The 21,201-nt window shown below is 36.2% G+C and overlaps 1 protein-coding gene across 2 annotated transcripts in view; it reads right to left on the bottom strand.

Annotated features, from left to right (window-relative positions):
* FAF1 (Fas associated factor 1) overlaps positions 1-21,201 on the bottom strand; it is a 309,253-nt gene that overhangs the window by 167,929 nt on the left and 120,123 nt on the right. For both annotated transcript variants that reach the window (XM_073357756.2, XM_073357758.2), the window contains exon 7: positions 20,618-20,723. In XM_073357756.2, coding sequence (XP_073213857.1) covers positions 20,618-20,723 — 106 coding nt within the window. The remainder of the gene's footprint in view (positions 1-20,617; positions 20,724-21,201) is intronic.

Below are 21,201 nucleotides of genomic sequence, written 5' to 3'. Positions count from 1 at the left end.
ACAATGCCAAAAATGACCTTCATGAAGAGCTTCCAAAACCTGAGATTGAAGTGATTTCAGAACAATCGCTGGCACTCCCCATCAGATGCAACCCTGATTCACAGATAATTCATGTCAACATGACACAAACTATGTAAATTGGGAAAATAACAGGTGATGATCCATCAGCAAGGTGAAATGCCTACCATATAAATATGTATACAAATTCCAAAGAAAATGTTGAGAGCTTCTTGCTTGATCTGTGCATAGTTCTTCTGAGGAGTAGTAAATGCTTGTGAAGCAAAGACAATTGGTTTCTCCTTGCCATTAGGAAAAATAGTGTGAAAAAACTGCACCCACTGCGTTGCAACCCTGATTCACAGATAATTCATGTCAACATGACACAAACTATGTAAATTGGGAAAATAACAGGTGATGATCCATCAGCAAGGTGAAATGCCTACCATATAAATATGTATACAACTTCCAAATTCCAAAGAAAATGTTGAGAGCTTCTTGCTTGATCTGTGCATAGTTCTTCTGAGGAGTAGTAAATGCTTGTGAAGCAAAGACAATTGGTTTCTCCTTGCCATTAGGAAAAATAGCGTGAAAAAACTGCACCCACTGCGTATGATGAAGCATCACAAGCCAACTGCAAGTGGTAGCACAGCATCAAAATGCATAAGAACTTCAGCTGATGTCAAGTTTATTTGCTTCCTTAAATGCGCGCACACACTCTTTAGTTTATTTCCATTTTTTTCTTTGCTTGTAACAGTTCAGCTAAAGATGTCAATATGGTCACCAGATTAGGTGGAAATTTACCATAGTAATTAAGCACTCCTAAGAATGAATGTAAATGTGACATGTTTTCTAGTGGTCCCACCTGAAGAACTGCCTTCTCTTTCTCTGGCAATTTCCTTAAGCTCATAGCATTTATTACACATCCAAGATATTGAAATGAAGGTTTGAAAAACTCACGTTTGCTTCTATGTATCTCAGTCCAGCGTCTTCCAAATGTTGGAAGACAGCATCCAAATTTCAAAGATAATCTTCTTGATCCTTTCATGTAACAAGGATGTCATCTAAATATCAACATTCAGTCCTTTCAGAATTTCATCCAAGGCTTTCTGTAACAAGGCAGGTGCCGATGGGATACTATAACAAAATATAACAATATACGCCTTTTTGTGTGTTGATTTGAGATGCTAGATTAAATCTTCACTTGGAGGTATGCATGGAGCAAATCCGAGATTTATTTAGTCCACCACTAAGATTAGCAAACAAATCTTTAGTATGAAGTAGTGGCTAATGGTCTGCACATAAAACTGGATTCTGTGTCACCTTGAAGTCTCCACAAATGCAGACAGAACAATGCTTCTTGATCACTGGTAGGATGGATGTAACACACTCACTGTGTGAAACCAGTGACAAGACTCCAATGTTCATTATATAGTCCAAATCAGCGTCTGCCAGAGGCTCCAGAGCATAAGGCCAAACTCTGAGCTTGCAATATTTTGGTAGGCTGCCAGACTAAAGAGTGAGCTTCACAGACACATTACTCATCTGTCCAGGCTCTTTTACAAAAACTCTGGATTCTCTGTTCATGAAAGCACCTTGAAATCTTCAAAAAATACTGATCTTCTTGATCTTAATCCAATTCACTTTGAACTTCTCAAGCCAAGATCTGCCACATAATGGTGGACGCTTTCCTTCAATCACATACAAGGGTAAAACAACTGATTGTCTATCTAGTTGAACTTTCACCTGGAGTATTCCTTTTTGGACCAATTTTTCCCCAGTATAAGTTTTTAAAACCATGGAGTTTTCTTCCTGAGGAACTTGTGAGAAAATCTGGTGATAGGTAGATATAAAAATCAGTGAGATGAACACCTCCACTAACAAGTTTCATTCTTGTAGGAACTCCCTCAATCAAGGGTGTGATCCAGATGCTATTTCTGACTCCAGCTTCTGATAACACATGTAGTGCTAGGTCTTAGCGTCACTAAAAGTAGTCTTTTTCCACATTACAAATTCCTGACTTCTGCCCTTTCTTAGGTTAAGTCTTCATAGATGTCTTCTTGGATGGACAGTTACTCTGTGTTGCTGGTTGTTGGACTGTGCAGCAGGTCATGACCATGCATCCTTTCATCTGGCACTTTTTGCAAATAACCTGCCATGCCCAACAAACCTTTTCACTGTTCATAGTTTCTAAACAGCCACATAGAAATTACTTACACTTCCTTGGTCTTCTGTCTCGCCGATTCATGAACTTTTTGGTTCACACTAAATTCCAGAGAATCTTTCTCTGTGGTTTCCATTGCAATAGCTCTTCAACAGCCTTTCTGAATGTAAGCACTAATACAGTCAGTAACTTCTTCCAGACTTGGTCATTGCATAATCCAGAGATTAACTGGTCACACAAGGCATGTTTGTCCAAATGTTTGTCCAAACTGACAATGCTTTGACAACTTCCTTAAAGCAATAAAACTGTGTTACCAGCTCTCCACTTCCCTTATTGTTGCTGATGAAACCAAAATAGTTCTGCTATCATTGATGGGGCAGGAGAAAAATGTTCCTTCATTGCTTCAGTAATTGTGATGTATCTGACGGTTCCGGGCAAAACTGGAGAAAATATATGAACTGTCATGACCTGCCTTCGGACCCATCACTGTCAGCAAGATTGAAATTCTTTGTAACCTGCAACACCATTCCAGATGAACAAACTGCTGAAAACTTTTGAACCCCCCATGATTCGCAGATGTCATTGAACTCACCACCACTGTCCTCCAGAGATGCCATTTCACTACTCTCCTGTTGAAAGTCATGCCTCCTGGACATCTCCTGCCACAGGAAAACTGTTCTTATTTCTTACTGCACTTTTTGCACTCTATCACCCTCTACTGGCTGTGTGCTTACACTGCAAAATGCAGAATTCTTCATTTGGCTGTACTTGGGCTCCCTCTGCTGGCTATAGACCCTCAGTGCAGGCTACAGGCTGCTTGCCTGCCTAGCTTGCCAAAGGTCACTCAAGATGGTTGCTTGCTTCCAACTTCACCACGTCGTTTGAACAGCTCCGGCAGCAGCAACAGCAGAAACCTCTTCCTTTGTTCCGCGCTCTATATGGCTGATTTCAGTCGTACCTGAAGCAAAAAGCAGCAGCCTTTTGCTTCTAGGGATCTTCTGTCCCCTTTTTATAGTAGTATTTGCTAACTTTGTCTTCTTGTTGTTCAAGCAATGAGAGCACTGGATACTCGTGGGACATAAATCCTGTGTCGCCAATGTTATAATTCGAGCCAGAAGGAGATAGACTGACACAGCGGAAGCAGATAGAAAGACAGCTCTCCGCTGTGCTCGCTTGACTGTTCTTGCAGCATGAAAGTGAGGCTTTACACTGGGGAGGCGGGGCAGTGCTCAAACATTTAAAGGGCCTGGACATCACATTAAGTTTTTATGCTTTAGGTTTTATTACACAGTAGGAAAGCAATCCTGTAGACTTTTAAATCATTAGAAGTAGGATCCCATCCACGCAGTGAACATAGTCCCCTGAAAATAAGGCCTATTCTACAGTAGAAAATTAGGTCAGCTTAACTACATTACTCAGGGGTGTGAAAAATCCATACCCCTGAGCAGCGTTGTTAAGATGCCCTAAAATCCCTGGGTGGACAATGCTACGTCGACAGAAGAATTTTCTGTCAACTGTCAACCTAGCTATCACCTCTCAGGGAGGTGGATTACCCACGCCAATGGGAGAACCCTTCTCGCTGGCATACATAGTGTCTACTCTGAAGCACTGCAATGGTGCAGCTGTGAGCTGTAGTATTTTAAGTGTCTAAGGGCTTGTCTACACTTAATCTAGGCATAGAGTAGATAGGCACTAAGCTAAGTTTTGCCCTTTTGTCCCCAAATAGCTCTTTCAGTCCATCCCAGTAGTTCTCTGCAGCATCTCTGCTCTTCCAGACCTACCAACCAATAGGGTACTTACATGGGCCCTATTACAAAATAGAATCCGAGCACCTCAGTCTTGGATGCATTTATCCTTATAAGACCCCTGTGAGGCAGGGAAGTTCTATCATTTTTACAGATGGGGAACTGATCCTTCCCCATCCACCAATGACTCTCACCCCCATTAGTTGTCAGCTAGTGCCCAGCATGGTGAAGGTTTGTGATGTGAATGCCAATTCAATATGAACAGGGCTGCAAAGATAAATTCATTTGGCCAAACAGCTCTCAAATGGCTTATCCATCCATTTTAGATGTACCTATTGCACCCCTGCCTTGGGATAGTTATAACTCACATACACAAATTAAAGAATAGCACTAATATTGTACAAAAGGAACATCACTCTGCCATGCAGTGATCTGCCCACTGGATTTTCTCCTTCCTCTATTGCTACCTTTTCCTTTCCCCCCTCTTCTCTTTTTCTTTTATTTGCCTCCTTCTCTCTCAGATTCATAGATGTTAAGGCCAGGTGGAACCATCATGGTCAACTTGTCTGACCTGCTGTATAATACAGGCCCTACAATTTCACCGAGTAATTCCTGCATCAAACCCAAAACTTCTGGTTGAACAAAGCAGAATGGATTTAAAAAAAAAAAAAAAAAAGAAGACATCCAGTCTCAATTTAAAGATTTCATTTTCGTCTCAAGATAGCCTGACCTGCAGTTGTCTGATCTGAAGATGGTAAAAGTACAGGTCAGAGTGGCAAGGCCTTCATTTGAGAAGAATGGGTGCATTCTCCTAGCTAACTGAAGGTGGAAGAAGGAAGCCCTTACCACTGTTACAACCAACCTGCACAGAAGTCATGACAAATGGAGGCCTAACAGGAAATGAAGGAAATCTGTGTCCCAGAGATATCTTATGACATCAAAAATCTGAGCTTTTATTTTTAAAATATTCTGTTTCTAGCTCTCAGGATTAGGAAGATAAAATTGAAAATGTGACGGATGTGCAACCAATGCAGCTATGTCTGCCCGAGTCTGCAGACACTTGTAGCAGGAAGCTGTAGGACCCCACACCCATTACCATAGCAGACCAGCCTCTTTCTGGGCTGGTCAGTTTGGTGACATGAGGGGTGGGCTCGGATGCCCAACTAGGCTCTATAGGTTCAGCTCTCAAGGGGCTGGAGGGGACAGCAGAGAGGAGGTGAGGGAGGGCTTAGATGCTCACTTGAGCATTACTCACCCCATCCAGTCTTTCACTGCCATGGGTCAGACTGAGAAAAAATGGTCCTCTCACAAGTAACACTTACTTATGGCATCAAAATAAAACGTTAATCACCTAAGATTGTGCAGATCATAAAATCTTTGTTCCTCTCATTTCTTATATATTTTGAGCAACACTGAAATAATTAATTCTGATGTGCAATCATGATGATCTAACAAGTTTCTGTTGTTAAATCCTATTGAGATGAATGGGGTACTTCACACACTGCAGAGTTATTGTTTCAGGCTGTCTGCACAAGAAACAAACTAGTTTAAATTTGTTTTTAAACCATTTACTTAAACAGGTTTTAAAATCCTGTGCCCACTCTCTTGGAGGGTGCAACTACACTAAGAAAACAAAGTGTTGGGCTCTTGTTGTAGTTTGTAACCCTCTGTTAGCTAATACATGGCAAAATCCTGCCATGGACAAGGCAGTTTGTAGCTTACACACATGTTCAGCTGATCAAGGTAAACACCAGGGGCAACAGAGGGTTTACCTCAACCAATTAAACACATGTGAAAACCACAAACTGCCTTATCAACGTTAGGATTTAACCATGAGTTTGTTACTAGGTGTTAGCTATCACATGCTAAAAAAAATGCCTCCTTCCCCCCGCCGCCTAGGGTGACCAGATGACAAGAACAAAATATCGGGACACATGGGGGGGCAGCCACATGCTCACCCCCCAACCAGGGCCGGCTCTCGGTTTTTTGCCACCCCAAGCACAAAAAAAAAGAAAGGGGGGGGGGGGGGAGGCGGAGTGCCGCCAAAGCAAACTATTGGGACGTGGGACAAACAATTAAATATCTGGACAGTCCCGATTTTATCGGGACATCTGGTCACCCTACCGCCACCACCTATTGAGGACAAAGCCTTTTTTTTTTTAGTTTTAAGTTAAACTAATTCCTAACTGACTTAAGCTAAAATGAGGCAACCTGCCCTTAAATAATAATAATGTTGACGTGAGGGTTTGCACCAATTTAAACTTAAACATAATTATCTTAAAATTACATCTTTAGTTAAATCAGTGCAATTTTCTTGTATGCACAAGGCCTAGAGTCAGTTCATTTAATGGTTACACTCATTCTGAAAATTTTCCTTACAACCATAATAACCAGGCAAAAAAAGAAGAAACAAAAAAGAAGTAGGAGATTGTGAAGAAGAAGATGGAAGCCTCAAACAAAAGTACCAAATCACTGACTCAGAACATTGTGTTTCAAGCAGAGACCTGCATATCAGAGATTAATAAAGAAATATAATAAAAACCTTTTTAAAATCAATGCATTTAGAATATAATTAATTCAAGATGAATAAAACATAGATAACATTCAGAAATAAAATATAGAGCAAATCATATGTAAATTTCAAACACAAAATATTATTCACTATTATATACTTCTCATGTATTTGTGCTACACACCCATTCCAAATGCAAATATTTGGAGAGAAATACCTACTGTCTAAGCACATAGTGAAATAGTTTGCCCTGCCATATTGCATCAATACTTATTTGACAAATTATAGCATTGCACATTGTACATGTACATAGCCATTATGTGGCTCTTCCCCCTGTAGTTGCTAATAAAGCCACTGTTTTTAGGATTCACAGTAGAGGCTCCCACTTTAGAGCATAGGGAGTTATTTCCTGTTTATGACAATTAAGTGTGTAAAAACAAAAAAAAGAAAAAGAAAAAATGATTACAACTAATAAAAGGATAAAAGGGTATCAGATATGTGAACAGTTTGTTTCCTAAAACTTAAGACATTTTACTTAAATTATTAAGTATTAATTCCAGAAGCAACAATTAAGTGTACAGAGAAAAAAAAATTGTGCAGCTATTGGGCATAATATTTTATTCAGAATTTGATCTTTTGTTTAAAAAGCTAATATGCAAAACTGACGGTTAAATAATATCTGCAGCTGGACATTCATTGATGAGTTCAGAGTTACAGTTCAACAGCCCTCCAACTTTGCAGAAAGTAGTAGTAATAACCATAGAACACAACCACTACATTTTAATATGGTGCTAATTTACATTAATCTTCCTAATATTATAATTTCACAAAAACAGAAACTTTAAAAAAACAACAACAACAACAACAACAAAAGGATAGCAACTCTTCTTGATCTTTTCTATTTTGAAAAGCAGCAAAGAACTGTGTAAAAGACATCTTTGGTGAATGATAAAATCTTTCTTTGCAGAAGAAAATGAATAAATCAGAGGATAAAAAGAGGGAATAGGGGAGGAACGAGTGAGAACACCAACGGAAAGGCTGAAAGAGAAAATAAGAAAGAGAGGAGAAAAAATAAAAAGACCCCAAAAGGAAGGGAAAAGAGAAAGAAGGGGAAAGAATCTTAGAAAACAAGAGACAAATTTGATCCAAGGGAAAGAAGATGATACACATAGATGACTACCAAGTTGTTAGCATGAATCAGGACTGAGTGATCCTAGATTTGATTTTAAAAAGGGCTACATCCACAGACCCTGGCGTTTGAGAAGTTTGATCTGTAGCTTGTTCTCTCTCTCTCTCTTTTGGTTCCTTGAGCCAACAGTTGTTGAAATGTGAGCCAAATACTAAAGCTATGTCTACACTAGCACTTTTAGTGGTATAACTCATGCCGCTCAGGGCTATGGAAAAAAAAATACCCCTTTTAATGACATAAGTTACACCGACAGAAATGCTGGTGTGGACAGCTCTAGGTCGTCGGGAGACTATCTCCCGCCAACATAGCTACTGCTGCTCATTGGGAGTGGTTTAATTATATTGACAGAAGAGCTATCTCCTGTCCGCAGAGAGCAGCCATACGGGAGATCTTACAGCTGCATCGGTGCCGCTGTAAGGTCTGTAATGTAGACATGGCCTTAGACTGGCAGCTATAGTGATTGCTTTTCACTGGAGTTCCCAAAGAGGCACCTTTTCCGAAGGGCAGTTTCTGCTACAAACTGGTCTGAGAAATTGGGAGAGCGCCTTGGTAATCTGTTCCCCTCAGGGTAGGACTATACCTGCATGTAGGCTCATGTGGGTTCCCACTTGAATGTTAGTTTATCAGAGTATCAGAGGGGTAGCCGTGTTAGTCTGTATCCACAAAAACAATGAGGAGTCTGGTGGCACCTTAAAGACTAACAGAATTATTTGGGCATAAGCTTTCGTGGGTAAAAAACCCACTTCTTCAGATGCATGGAGTGAAAATTAGTTTATCACAGAAGCCCAACTATGCTGTGAGGATTCTCCTCTGGCACTCTCCCAGAATGAGCCATGCCAATTGTTTAGCCACCATGACAGATGGGTAATCAGAGAACTTTTCTCCACATTGACTGGTTCCTGTGAAGAGCTACAGTCTCTTCTGGAGAACTTGGTGGACTGAGGACTTCAAAAGGATTGTTTGTGTCTGCAGTACTGCTTGCATTCCTTCTGGTACAGCCCAATCAGAGTAAATCTTTTTGGACTATCCTCTGCCATGACTATCTAGCAATTCTCCATTTATTCTTCTTTCCTATATTGTAGTAGGTGCACAGAAGTGAACACAACATACTAGGTGATGGCTCTCCATGATGTGATGCCTCTGCAGTTGAAAACTGGGAGGGGGAAGAGGAAGGTTGTTTGGTGTATTTATTTACATGCTATACTACATTGCCAGCTCATATTGAACCTGCTATCCACTATCATCCCTACACATCTTTTGGCATTCCAAGTATCTCAGAAATATCTGCATCTTGAATTATTTCCCCAATATTTGTAGAGTTGATGTAAGGTTTGGTCCAAATCCAAAAAATAGTGATCAAAATTTATGGTTAGCAAATTGTTTGGCTAAATCTTCCATGTATGATGAAAGATTATCATTGTAATTCATTAGCAAATTACAGACTTTGTAAACAGGCAGTCACAGATTTGGCTTTATATCAACCATTTTAGACCAGCTGGGTAGAAATACACACAACCCTGGAAAACAGAAAATGAAGTGTTCTTTCATTTTTAATTCACTTGAAACTTTGAAGATAGATAATCGTTCTATTTAAATAGGTCAATATTCAAGACTTTTTGCAAATCGTTCAATTTTACCTTAAGTACATATACGTTATATTAGGGCTGTCAAATTATTAAAAAAATTAATCATGATTAATCACAAGATTAAATAAAATACGATTAACTGCTGTTTTAATCACACCGTTAAAAAAGTAGAATGCCATTTAAATATTTTTGAATTTTTCTACATTTTCAAATATATTGATTTTAGTTACAACACAGAATACCAAGTGTGCTGTGCCCACTTTACATTATTTTTTATTACAAAGATTTGTACTATAAAAAAGATAAAACAGAAGAAATAGTATTTTCAATTCACCTCATACAAGTACTGTAGTGCAATTTCTTAATCACGGAAGTGCAATTTACAAATGTAAAAAAAAAATTCTACATAACTGCACTCAAAAATAAAACAATATAAAACTTTAGAGTCCACAAGTCCATTCAGTCCTACTTCTTGTTCAGCCAATCGCTAACAAAAACAAGTTTATTTACATTTATGGGAGATAATTCTGTGTCCTTTGTATTTACACCTGAACATGAGACCAGGCATTCACATGGCACTGTTGTTGCCAGCATTGCAAGGTACTGACATGCCAGATATGCTAACCATTTGTATGACCCTTTGTGCTTCGACCACCATTCCAGAGGACATGCTTTCATGCTGATGACAGCTTCTGCTCGATAATGATCCAAAGCAGTGTGGACTGACACTCATTCATTTTCATCAAACTTCTGTTAGTGGCATCTGACTCAGGTGATTTTCTTTTTTGGTGGTTCGGGTTCTCTAGTTTCTGCATCAGAAAATTGCTTTTTTAAGACTTCTGACAGCATATTCCACAGCTCATCCCTCTCAAATTTTGGAAAGCACTTGAGATTCTTAAACCTTGGGTGGGAGAGCTGTAGCTATCTTTAGAAATCTCACATTGGTACTTTCTTTGTGTTGTGTCAAATCTGCAGTGAAAGTGTTCTGAAAACGAACAACATGTGCTGGGTCGGCATACAAGATTGCCATAACATGAAATATATGGCAGAATGCAGGTAAAACCACAGAGCCGGAGACGTACAATTCTCCCACAAGGAATTCAGTCACAAATTTAATTAACTGATTTTTTTTTAACAAGTGTCATCAGCATAGAAGTATGTCCTCTGGAATGGTGGTTGAAGCATAAAGGGTCATACAAATGGTTAGCATATCTGGCATGTCAATACCTTGCAATGCTGGCTACAACAGTACCATGCCAAAGCCTGGTTTCACATTCAGCTGACATTGTAAATAAGAAGAGGGAAGCTTTATCTCCCGTAAATGTAAACAAATTTGTTTGTCTTAGTGATTGGCTGAACAAGAAGTCGGACTGAGTGGACTTGTAGGCTCTAAAGTTTTACATTGTTTTATTTTTGAGTGCAGTTATGTAACAAAAAATAATTCTACATTTGTAAATTGCACTTTCGTGATTAAGAGATTGCACTACGGTACTTGTATGAGGTGAATTGAAAAATATTTCTTTTGTTTATCTTTTACAGTGCAAATCTTTGTAACCAAAGATAATATAAAGTGAGTACTATACACTTTGTTTTCTGTGTTGTAATTGAAATCAATATATTTGAAAATGTAGAAAAACATCCAAAATATTTATAATACATTTAAATTGGTATTCTATTCTTGTTTAACAGTGGAATTAAAACTGCAATTAATCACTATTAATTTTTTAATCGAGGTAAGTGATTAACTCAAAACAAATTAAGTTAACTGCAATTGACAGCCCTATTTTATATAATTTAGGAGCATAGGAACTATCTAGCTGTTAAGTTTACTTTAGTTGCATAATGAATTTTATAAGCAAAGATGTAACGATTAAAAATCACGTCTTCACTCAGTCAAAACAATGTCTTAGACAAGTATTAGACTTTTAATCATATCACTGTCATAGTAAGAGTATTCTAATAATTCTTCTAAATAAGCCTAAAAACTAATGCTCTGGCTATTCACAAGATACAATAATATCAACATTCCTGTCCTGAGCTTTTCTAGTCTACTAAGATGACCCTGTACAAAGATACTTGTTTTGGCTATGTCTACTTTGCTTAAGCTACAAGGCCATGTAGGGGGACAGCTGCATTTGGGAGCAACTTAAAACAAATTTCATCTTGGTGGCACCTAATCCAGAGCCTGGTACAAGCAGCATGGAAAAGTCAGTGTCAAAATTAAACAATGCAGGCTTTTCTAGGAACAGATGCTTTTTCCTTGCAGCTGTAAAAACCTTAAAACAATCCTGTACCCCTCTGTCTGGTCACGCAACTACCACAAAGCAAGGCATAAATTTTGCCACTTATTGCAAATGTTTGCTGTGAGCTTTTATAGTGCTTTTTAAAAAAACAGTAACAGGGATTTATTGAGGGTGATTATGAGACTATTTTACACCATGTATGAGTGCAGGGTTCTTTAATTTATGCCCAGGATTCTTGATGTATTAACAAAGGAATAATTTTTATGTTAATATTGTATGTACCACTTTACAAAAAATAGGAGTACAGCACTTTTCAAAGATAAAAATCATAACAAGTGGCTTTATTTATAGAGGTAGTAAGCATTTTCGCACTGAATATAATGCACTGGCAAAAGTATAATTTTTAACAGCATTTTCATGGTATTTATTAGGTATTAATTCAGGATAACTGAATAAACATTTTGCATAATGATCAGCTAATGTTATAATGTAGTACATTATAATAGTTTATTCAGACATAGGCTGCTTCAGTAATATATCATGCCTCTAGAAATATGGATTACAAATAAATTAAGTAAGTGCCACCTCACATGCTGGAACCTCCAAAAACAGTATATTGTTTTAAGTTCTTTAGCATGTTTCTATGATGTCAATGGATTAATGTTTTTAACATGGATATAAACAAACTGCCCTTCATTATTGAAAAATCTTCTGTAACTCAACGAACAGAAGTAAGCCATCAAACTCCTAACTCAGTAAGTAATTTGCAGTGTCATCATCCCAGGTCTGTTCTATATTAGCTGCAGATTTTTCTTTTATGCTATTTTTATTATGTATAAAGTGACTAACTAGCTTTACACAGACAGAATATTTTAAAGTATTTTCTAACAAAAACAATACTCTCAAATTGTTCATTCTTTTCTTTGTTACTAAAGTTTAAAAACAAAAACAAAAAACTTTTCCAGCGCCTAACTTTTCTAGCATTAGCACCTCACTATTTAAAAGTGTAACTGGGTTGTTTGATGGAAAAATGTTGCTTTATGCCTAGAATAATTTGAATAAATAAAACTGACTGTATGAAACAATATTGCAATTCATTTTTTCATTTTTTTACATATTTCTAAATTATAAAATCATAGGAATTATATTATTTTTTTAACCAACATACATGCAGAACAGGGAAACGTTATATTTTATACTGCAGTACACACTGAAATACAAGCTAAAAATAAATAAATCACAATTTTAAAAAATCCTTGCGAAAACAGTGCCAGCACTTAGCTTTTTGGTTTATGATTCATGTTGATGTAATATATATATTTTTACAGTATTGTACGTAAAATTATTTTGCTATTCTGAATGACAAGAGCTGGAACTGTAGGTGCTTCATATGCTCTGAATTGTGGCTGCTTACATTTTCTTGTCATTTCATGCTAACATCTTTTCAATAGCTAGCATTATGCCAGTAGCCTTGCCCAAAAATACATTAACTCTTTGAAAGTAAGCTATAGCAAATACCCATAAAACAAAATTACAATACTGAATTACTTTTTAATTTGAGTGGTTTAAAACCACTCAGTTTGCTAAATTAGGGCCTGATCCAAAAAGCTTTTAGCATCATGAGTTGTCTTAAATTACATGAGTAAACCCATTCACTTCAATATGATTACTTGTGAGCGTAAGGACAACTCACATGATAGAGCATTTGCAGGATATGATTTCTCATAAATTGATATTTCATTCTTTTGAGAGTGTCCCTGAACTCCAGTCCCCATTTATGGGCTATATAAATATATACACATACACACACACACAAAAACTACAAGTGTTCACAAACCAAAAGCTAACAGATGTGTGACTTCTAATTAGTTATAATAATCTGTGCCTCAATGCTATTGGAACAAGCCTGTCTCTTTTCTTTGGAAATTAAATAGCTTTCTTTGGAGTTTTAAACTCTCAGGGTACTTCAAAGCCTATGTAAAAAAAAAACTGCTTTGATTAAAATTTTAGACATCTACAGTGATAACTTTATGAAAGGAAAATATTAAATTATAATTATCCTAAACAGACACAGTCTTGTGAAACTAACCCTACATTCATATTAAAATACAAAGGATTGACTATAATGAATTTGATTCATCCTTACACACAAAGCTTTACCACAGTAAACTCAGTCAACTGTTGCTCTTGCTTTTATATTCATAGTAGTTAAATAGCGCACTTTAAAACAAAAAAAACTCCAATTGGCTTTTCATACATCCACCCTCCCCAAAAATAACGCACTTGAAAAACCCAAATGATATGAAAAGGCTTCAAGGCCTCTTTTCTCCCTTTCATAGCACTTTTTTAGCACTTTTTTTTATTTCTGTTTGCAGTAATCTGCCTTTCACTTTCTCATTGCTACAGAACAAACGAGGAGGCTCAGCACTTTGAAAAGGGGGCTCAATGTGTAATGGGTCCACTAGAATTAATTTAGTTGCACCAAATCCATTGAGCACTGAGGTTTTTTTCTCTTCTCAAATCATTTTGAGTCGGACGCAGCCCCCAGCCTTTGTAATTCTAGTAAAGCACTTAAAGTGCACAGTAGGTGTTCATCAGGACCATCTGGTCAAAAGCAAAACAAGCTGCTGATTTTGCCTTTGAATAGAATGAAGCAAGTGTGAATTAGTCTCTTCAATTAGCACTATTACAACCTGTCAAGTGCATATTGTAAAACAGGACTATTACAGTATTGGTCACCAGTGCAATTATTTACTCTCTGCCTTTTCTTGCATATAAAAATGTCCATGTTTATTAGTTTCTGATAACTGAAAATGGTTTCTTTAAAGCTATGCACTTCCAAACTGCCAAAATACAAATTACAGGTTATCAAACATATTCTGTCAGCAATATGTTGTTTCATAATTAGTAGAGAAGTAAAATAATGCCCTTCATCTTATAAGCTTTGTTTCTGCAGCTCAAAAAAGAAAAGGGATAACGGTTGTATAGATTTGCCTCTACAATCACTTAAAACCAGAACTATTTCCAAAACCAATTTTAAATGTCTAATAAAGCTGTCACTTTCAAACAGGTACACAGTGGATATTTTTTACACTGTCATTTCCTAAGGGACTCCTTTCTCATATAACGTGTAACATGTGACCGTTTTACAAAATGATTAACACCAATTTATTCAGCTGACACAGCTTGATTTAACAAATATGTTATTATTCCTCAAAAGTTAATAAGGCCACAGGAATACTTTAGAAAACACAAGTCAGATTTGCCTTAACAAAAATCTGATTAAGGGTGAAATTTATGACTCTTTAGTTTTAAGAAGAATCTTTTTTATTCTTGCCAATGTATAATTATGCTTTTAAGTGTCAAAAACATTAACTTGATATATGTTGCTTGTTCATTATTACACAACCTCAGGATAATACAGTGAAGGATGCTTTAAAACTATGTGTTGTAATATTAAATTATCCAGTGTATATTAAAGTCAATTTGTTATTTAACTCATTTCTTTCACAAACAAAAACTCAGTTTTAATAAATAGAACAAATGAAATTAAAAATACTCAACTTGGACTCAGTATCATAGTAAGACCTTTTTTAATTTCTTGGATAATAAGAAAGTTATTGGCCGATCCCAGGAATATAGAATATATGTGCATTGCCCACTGGGTATTAACAGTTGATTATAATAGTTAATGATCTAGTATATTAGCATTAAAATAATTTACTTAAATATTTAAACAAAGCAAGTAAGAATTTTGACACTAGTAAAATGTTTTATGAAAAGTAAACTAGTTTTTACTAGTTGTAACATCAAACAAGTACTAGGACATCTTGATGTCTGAATCAACCTTGTGCTAACTTATGCCATAATTATTTAGCAGCAATATTAATATGATCAATATGATTGATGTATCTAGTTCATGTTCCTCATGCTAATTTCTGATCTTTACTATGAGTTGTTCTCACTCAAACAGTTGGTTTGAAAATTATTTCGTAAAACATCAAAACACAAAAAGAAAATGAGCAAGAATTCCCTTCTGTTGGAGTAACTATTTTTCTGCACACAGAAAGGATTCCTCCCACGTCTATATTTATTGGTGTTATATAGATTCCTTTAATGAGGTCTCTGTCTATATTGTATGGTTTCATTTGTGTATGTTTTTTGGCATCTATCCATTAACAACTAAAGTTAAAAAACAAAGGGGCATAAAGAATTTTAAATAGTGGCAGTAGTTTACTGTCAATACACAATTATGTTTTTAGCAATACAAGCCAAACACACCACAGAAAATACCAATGTCAACGTATATGTTTTAAAATATTAAAACTAAAGATAAATGTGATTGAAGCTCATCAATTTGAAGACAGCTGCAATCAACATATCTCAGCTACTCTGTTAAATATTATGTTCCAGAGCCTCTGCACTTTAATTATCTGTACAAGCTCAGATCAATGAACCTGAATGAGTGACAATATGAAGTTAATGTACCAGAGGACAGTGTGGACTGTCAGAGATGGCTAATAATAACTATAGCTACTTATGCTTTTGGTGCTCTTGGAAACATTGTTTTCCTACACCATCTTACCCATTCTAGTCTTTGGGCAGAAAAGAACAGACTACCTGTTAAAGGTGGTAAGATACTAACCAGCTACCCTCACTCAGATTAACTTATTGGCTAAAGGAACTGACTAGGGAGCAGCTGCAGGCATGCAAAGGAAGCTTTTATTTAGGAATCTATCCTCTTTGCATTTTATATGTAGATCTCATGTTCTACCAGGAATCACAATGCCTCATATACGTTGTGCCTGGTACTCTGATCTGATATTTCCAGCAGTAAAAACACACCAACACAGATCTTTTTTTCAGAAGGCCTTAAGATTTCTGCACATTTTATATTCTTCATCCTTTAATGGCCACAGCTTGTGTACCCTAGGTGCTTTTTTCTAGCCTTGCACACCAGGAATCACATTAGGCATCAAAGCCCAATAGAGTCAATAATATAGATAAATACAAACCATTACACAAAAGTTATTGAAAGTCTATTCTTTTTAAAGGAAATGTTTCTGGTTAAAAAGTTCTTTTTTCATTTTTCTATACTATTCATCTTTTTTAAAAACTGTGAAGCGTGTATGTGTGTTTCATGATCAGTCAGAAAAAGAAACAACCCTCAAAACCACAAAATTTGCCACCATAACTGAGGCAGCTTTCATTTATGAACCCTATGTGGGCTGATCCACCTTCAGATGAGAATACAAGTGTGTTTTTTAGGGCAAATTTTAAGTTTCTTCCTTTAAAGATATAAGAACCTCCCTGCCTCTCCTTGAGTAGTATGTCCACAATGTGAGATACATAGAGAATCTCAGATGGAGGGATTAACTTCATTTTAGAGAAACATCATCACAATTTAAACACCTCTGTTTAAAGAAAACAGAAGAAATCAGATTCTTGGTGACAGACGCTAAACACAGTGCACGTTGAATGTAGCTATGTCTTAGTCCATTCTTAAAATCCCTATGCATTCAACTATAGACCCATTTATCTTAGTCACCCCTTGTCTCAAAATTCATACTACTTTAACTTCCAACAGCTGATAACATCTAAAAGTTATCACAGCACCATTCACCAAAAAAAACAACAACAAAAATATTTAAACATTCTCTGATTTTAGAGAATTCTCACCTCCTTTTCTTAGAGATTTCACTATATAGTACAATGAGAAGTCAGTATTTTAATGTAAGATTGTGATTTTAGAGCCACTAAACAGATGACACAAAAACTGTTGATTGCCACATAAAAATGTCATCAGATTATGAAAATAAAATCAAGATTTTTTTTTGATACACTATCTGGTCAGGACTCATTTAATGGAGCAATTTTACAAGAACACACACATGTTTGAAACCTGTGACACAGATTAATTTGCAATTTTGGCTAACGGTATCATTAAGTTTTCAAGTTAATAATTCTCTTCCCGGTTACTTAAATAAACACACACACACACACACACACCCCTTCCAAACAACATCTCTCACACATCTAAAAAGACAGAATTAAAACTGAAACTCAAACTATTTTAAACCATCCCTATGGCCTGGTGATCCCACATCAAATATAGCTGATATTCAGTTTTAGCACTATTAATTCCTAATTAAATCTTACAATGTAAGTGGTTGGAGATGTGCGGAAAAATCCCCAAATTTACAAATGGATACAAACCAGCCCCTGAAATCCAAACACCCAGATATTTTGGACGGTACGTAAGGGAGCGAGTATGGATCCAGATCTGTACTTTGTGACTCAAGTCCATCTCTACTGCAAACTTATCTGCCCAATTGTTTCTAGGAGGAAAATATATATATAAAATAGCAATGTTCCATGAAATAACCATTTCTTCAATTTTTAGATGCTTTGTAATGTACGTTCTAAAAGGAATCAACGCAGAGCTGAAACTAGAGTGTATCTAGTAAAGCTTGGTAGTTAACCAACAGATTTACCCTAACTCACTGCAAAAATATTCATGACATGGTTTTAAAATGTTATGTGAAAAATAGCCTGGAAAAGATATTTACTGCTTTCAAGTCACTGCAGCATTAAAATATATTTAACAAGCCAAACAACTGGCCCTGGAGAGACAGTTGCATACAACTGTGGCAAGCAATGGAACATTTATAGAATTTTAAATATTTCTTTTAATAATTGATGTAGTCATTTTGAATCTTTCTGCATAGGATATCAGATGTGAGTAGATTGCATTAACACTGCTTAAACATTTCAACTTGTCAGAATGGCCAACTCGATTTCTGAAATATTTGCAGTATTTTCCCATCGAAACAGTAATAAAGGTAAAATAAATATATGCCACTGCTTTATAATCACTGAACATTAATGAATATTTTATGTCTTTTTAAATCTCCCTGTTTAATTTAAAAGGGTGAAATTAAGTCTCCTTCCTGCAATATGCCAATTATCTGTAAATCAAACAATAACTTGGCCATTATACTCCTTTTTGCTAATATACAAGAAGCTAATTTGAAAACACTGAATGGCATTTTTAGATAATAATTGAATAGTCCTTCCTGCCCTCTTGTGGTAGACAATCGCAACTTGCGTAAAGCATTTCAGCTACCACAAAAATATACCAAAAAGTAAGTAAACTATTAATTTGTTAATGTGTGAATGAGGAAAAAAAGTGAAAAATAAATCTTCCAACAGCCTTTGGAGAAAAAAAAAATCACTGATCCCCAAAAAAGAAAAAAAAATAATTACTACACAAGGCAACTAAGTTCATCAATTGCTTGTTACAATTCTCATTATATGCTAAAAGTATAAAATAATTAATAATTCGAGCGTTAGCACCCAAAACAATCCTCTAATTTTGCAATTCGATCCATGTGAGCAGATCTTTCCATGCATACAAATCTCTACTGATTGCAATGGGGCTCTGTGCAGATTTAAAGTGACCACCCATTCAGATCCAATTGTACGCTCTTCCGCAGGCTTCTTAAAGTAAGAAGGTCCAGAGTTATATTTTTCACTTTGACTTTAATGCATTTGGTTTTGCTCAGGAATTGCATGGATAATTTTATGCAGCATATATGAAGCATTACCAAAGAGCATTACCTAAGTACAGTAGCGTAGCGTGAGACAGAGACACTTGTGGTGGTTTATATGAGAATCCTGAATTATAATATTCTTTTTTAAATTGAATTGCTTTTATGTAACAATACTGTAACAAGTTAGAAATAATCCTGTCATTATCCATAGACAAAATAACTTCCGTGAACATAAAAATATCCAATATCTCATAGTCACTATATCAGGTCTCTGGCTCCTTCTTCAGGCTCAGTAGAAGCCAGTGAAGAAATTATAATGTGTTAACATTTTGTGTAGACAGACAAAAACAATACAAGAAACAGCTAATATATATGTGATTTACTGCTTTTTAGGTGTTGGCAATTTTATTAAAAAATTAAAATTAAAAAAGCACAAATCCACAATCAAATTACCAGCCGTCTTCAAATTAAGCAGTTTTATTTATAAGTCCAAAAGTTCATCCCCCCAAGAAGTTGTGTTGCAGCAGCGTGTTAATTATATTAAAAATGCATATTTTTTCCCCCTTTGAAAATGGATGAGAGAGATGACATTTGTATGTTATGTTCCAGACAAGGGAATTTAAAATGACCCAACTAGAGATGTCATGAAAAATAGTATTAATAATGATGGAAATGATTAAGGCCCCTTTACCGTAAGGGTGTGGGTTACTGCTCCTGTAATATTACAGATCTTAGATTATGCTCTTTAAGGTAGGAATTTATAAGAAAATGTATTAAATTTTAGAAACTTGAATGGGAAAAAAACCTCAAACCGAAGAAAAACATATTTAAATTGGAAATAAAATATTTCCATCTTCAGAGTTCCCACCAGGAAATATGAAGGATTCATACATGTTAGAATACACTTGCCAGATTTTTATAAATGGGCTGTACACTGGATGTCACGTGAAGTGAGGGAGCTGGCAATAATATTTTGCTGTAGAAGAGAATTAAGAAGCCAGACAAGGGTTTCCAGTTTTAAAATTGGAAGGGCAAGACGCATAACAGAGACTACCTTTGTTTCTAGGGAACATCATTCCAGCACTGTTCTTTGCAACACCACCCCCTGTTGGCCATTCTATGGAACAACAGGATATCAGTTTACAAAAAATCCACTTTGCTCCCAACCTAGACAGAATGAAGGAAACAGAATAACAGGCAGTTGTGCTTTAAAAAAAAAAAGGGAGGGGGGCAGGTGGCTGGGAGAGAGCAAGTTAAAAGGAAAGCAAGAGAAAGCATGTCACTGGATTAAAAATAAAGTATACCTGGACTATAACTAGCTTTCCTCCTCACTCTTCAATAATTGCTTTCATAATAAACATTATTCATCTATTTTTCTATTAAAGTGTAAACTGTGTTAGAAAATCTATTTCTTTTAAATATGTTGAAAATTAAATTTCTTAAAACCTTTCTAGGTCTAGTCAGTTGGTTTATCTACAGTAATCTTTGAGGATCAAGTTAATTAAAACTAAAAAATGAATAATCAAACATGAAAAAGTTTCCAACCAGAACATATAAGCCCTCTTTAACAGAGTTGACATTAGCTATAATGAGCTACATTTATTCTTCAGCTGTGAAACAGAACTCACCTCCTGAATGGTACTGCTTCCTGAGAAGTTGAGGTTGTACTCCCGCTGGACTTCTCGATGGGTGATGATCAGCATGAAGTTTTGATTTAATGACTCCTGCAGGGCACTGAAATGGTTGGAAGAAAAACAAGAAAATCAGGGATGAGCATGTTCTAGCTTGCTTTACAGTTAGTTGCAAAAACCCCAGGAGTACCCTAAACTCCACATAGACAAGTTTAGGCACAATGTTATCATCTCTCTTTTTGCTCCTAAAGGCAAGAAAACATACTGAGAATGACCAAAGGGAGCTAACCTGTTAACTCCTTCTCTACTAAGGTGTCTGCAACTTCAAAGGCTATGTTCTGCTAGTAAGAATTTTCAAAACGGAGAGTCGTATGCGATTACCACAAACAGATACATTTATCACATATATTTTTGAATTAATATTGGGCTGGCATGTATATGTAACTATATCCAGCCAAGACATCGAACTACAATGTGCATTCACCACTGATTTTAAAAAAGGAGTACTTGTGGCACCTTAGAGACTAACAAATTTATTTGAGCATAAGATTTCGTGAGCTACAGCTCACTTCATTGGATGC

The sequence above is a fragment of the Lepidochelys kempii genome, chromosome 8 (genome assembly GCF_965140285.1).
Source record: "Lepidochelys kempii isolate rLepKem1 chromosome 8, rLepKem1.hap1, whole genome shotgun sequence".
Taxonomy (NCBI): domain Eukaryota; kingdom Metazoa; phylum Chordata; order Testudines; family Cheloniidae; genus Lepidochelys; species Lepidochelys kempii.
The sequence above is the reverse complement of the archived record's forward strand: the minus strand, read 5'-3'. Positions and strand labels throughout refer to the sequence as shown.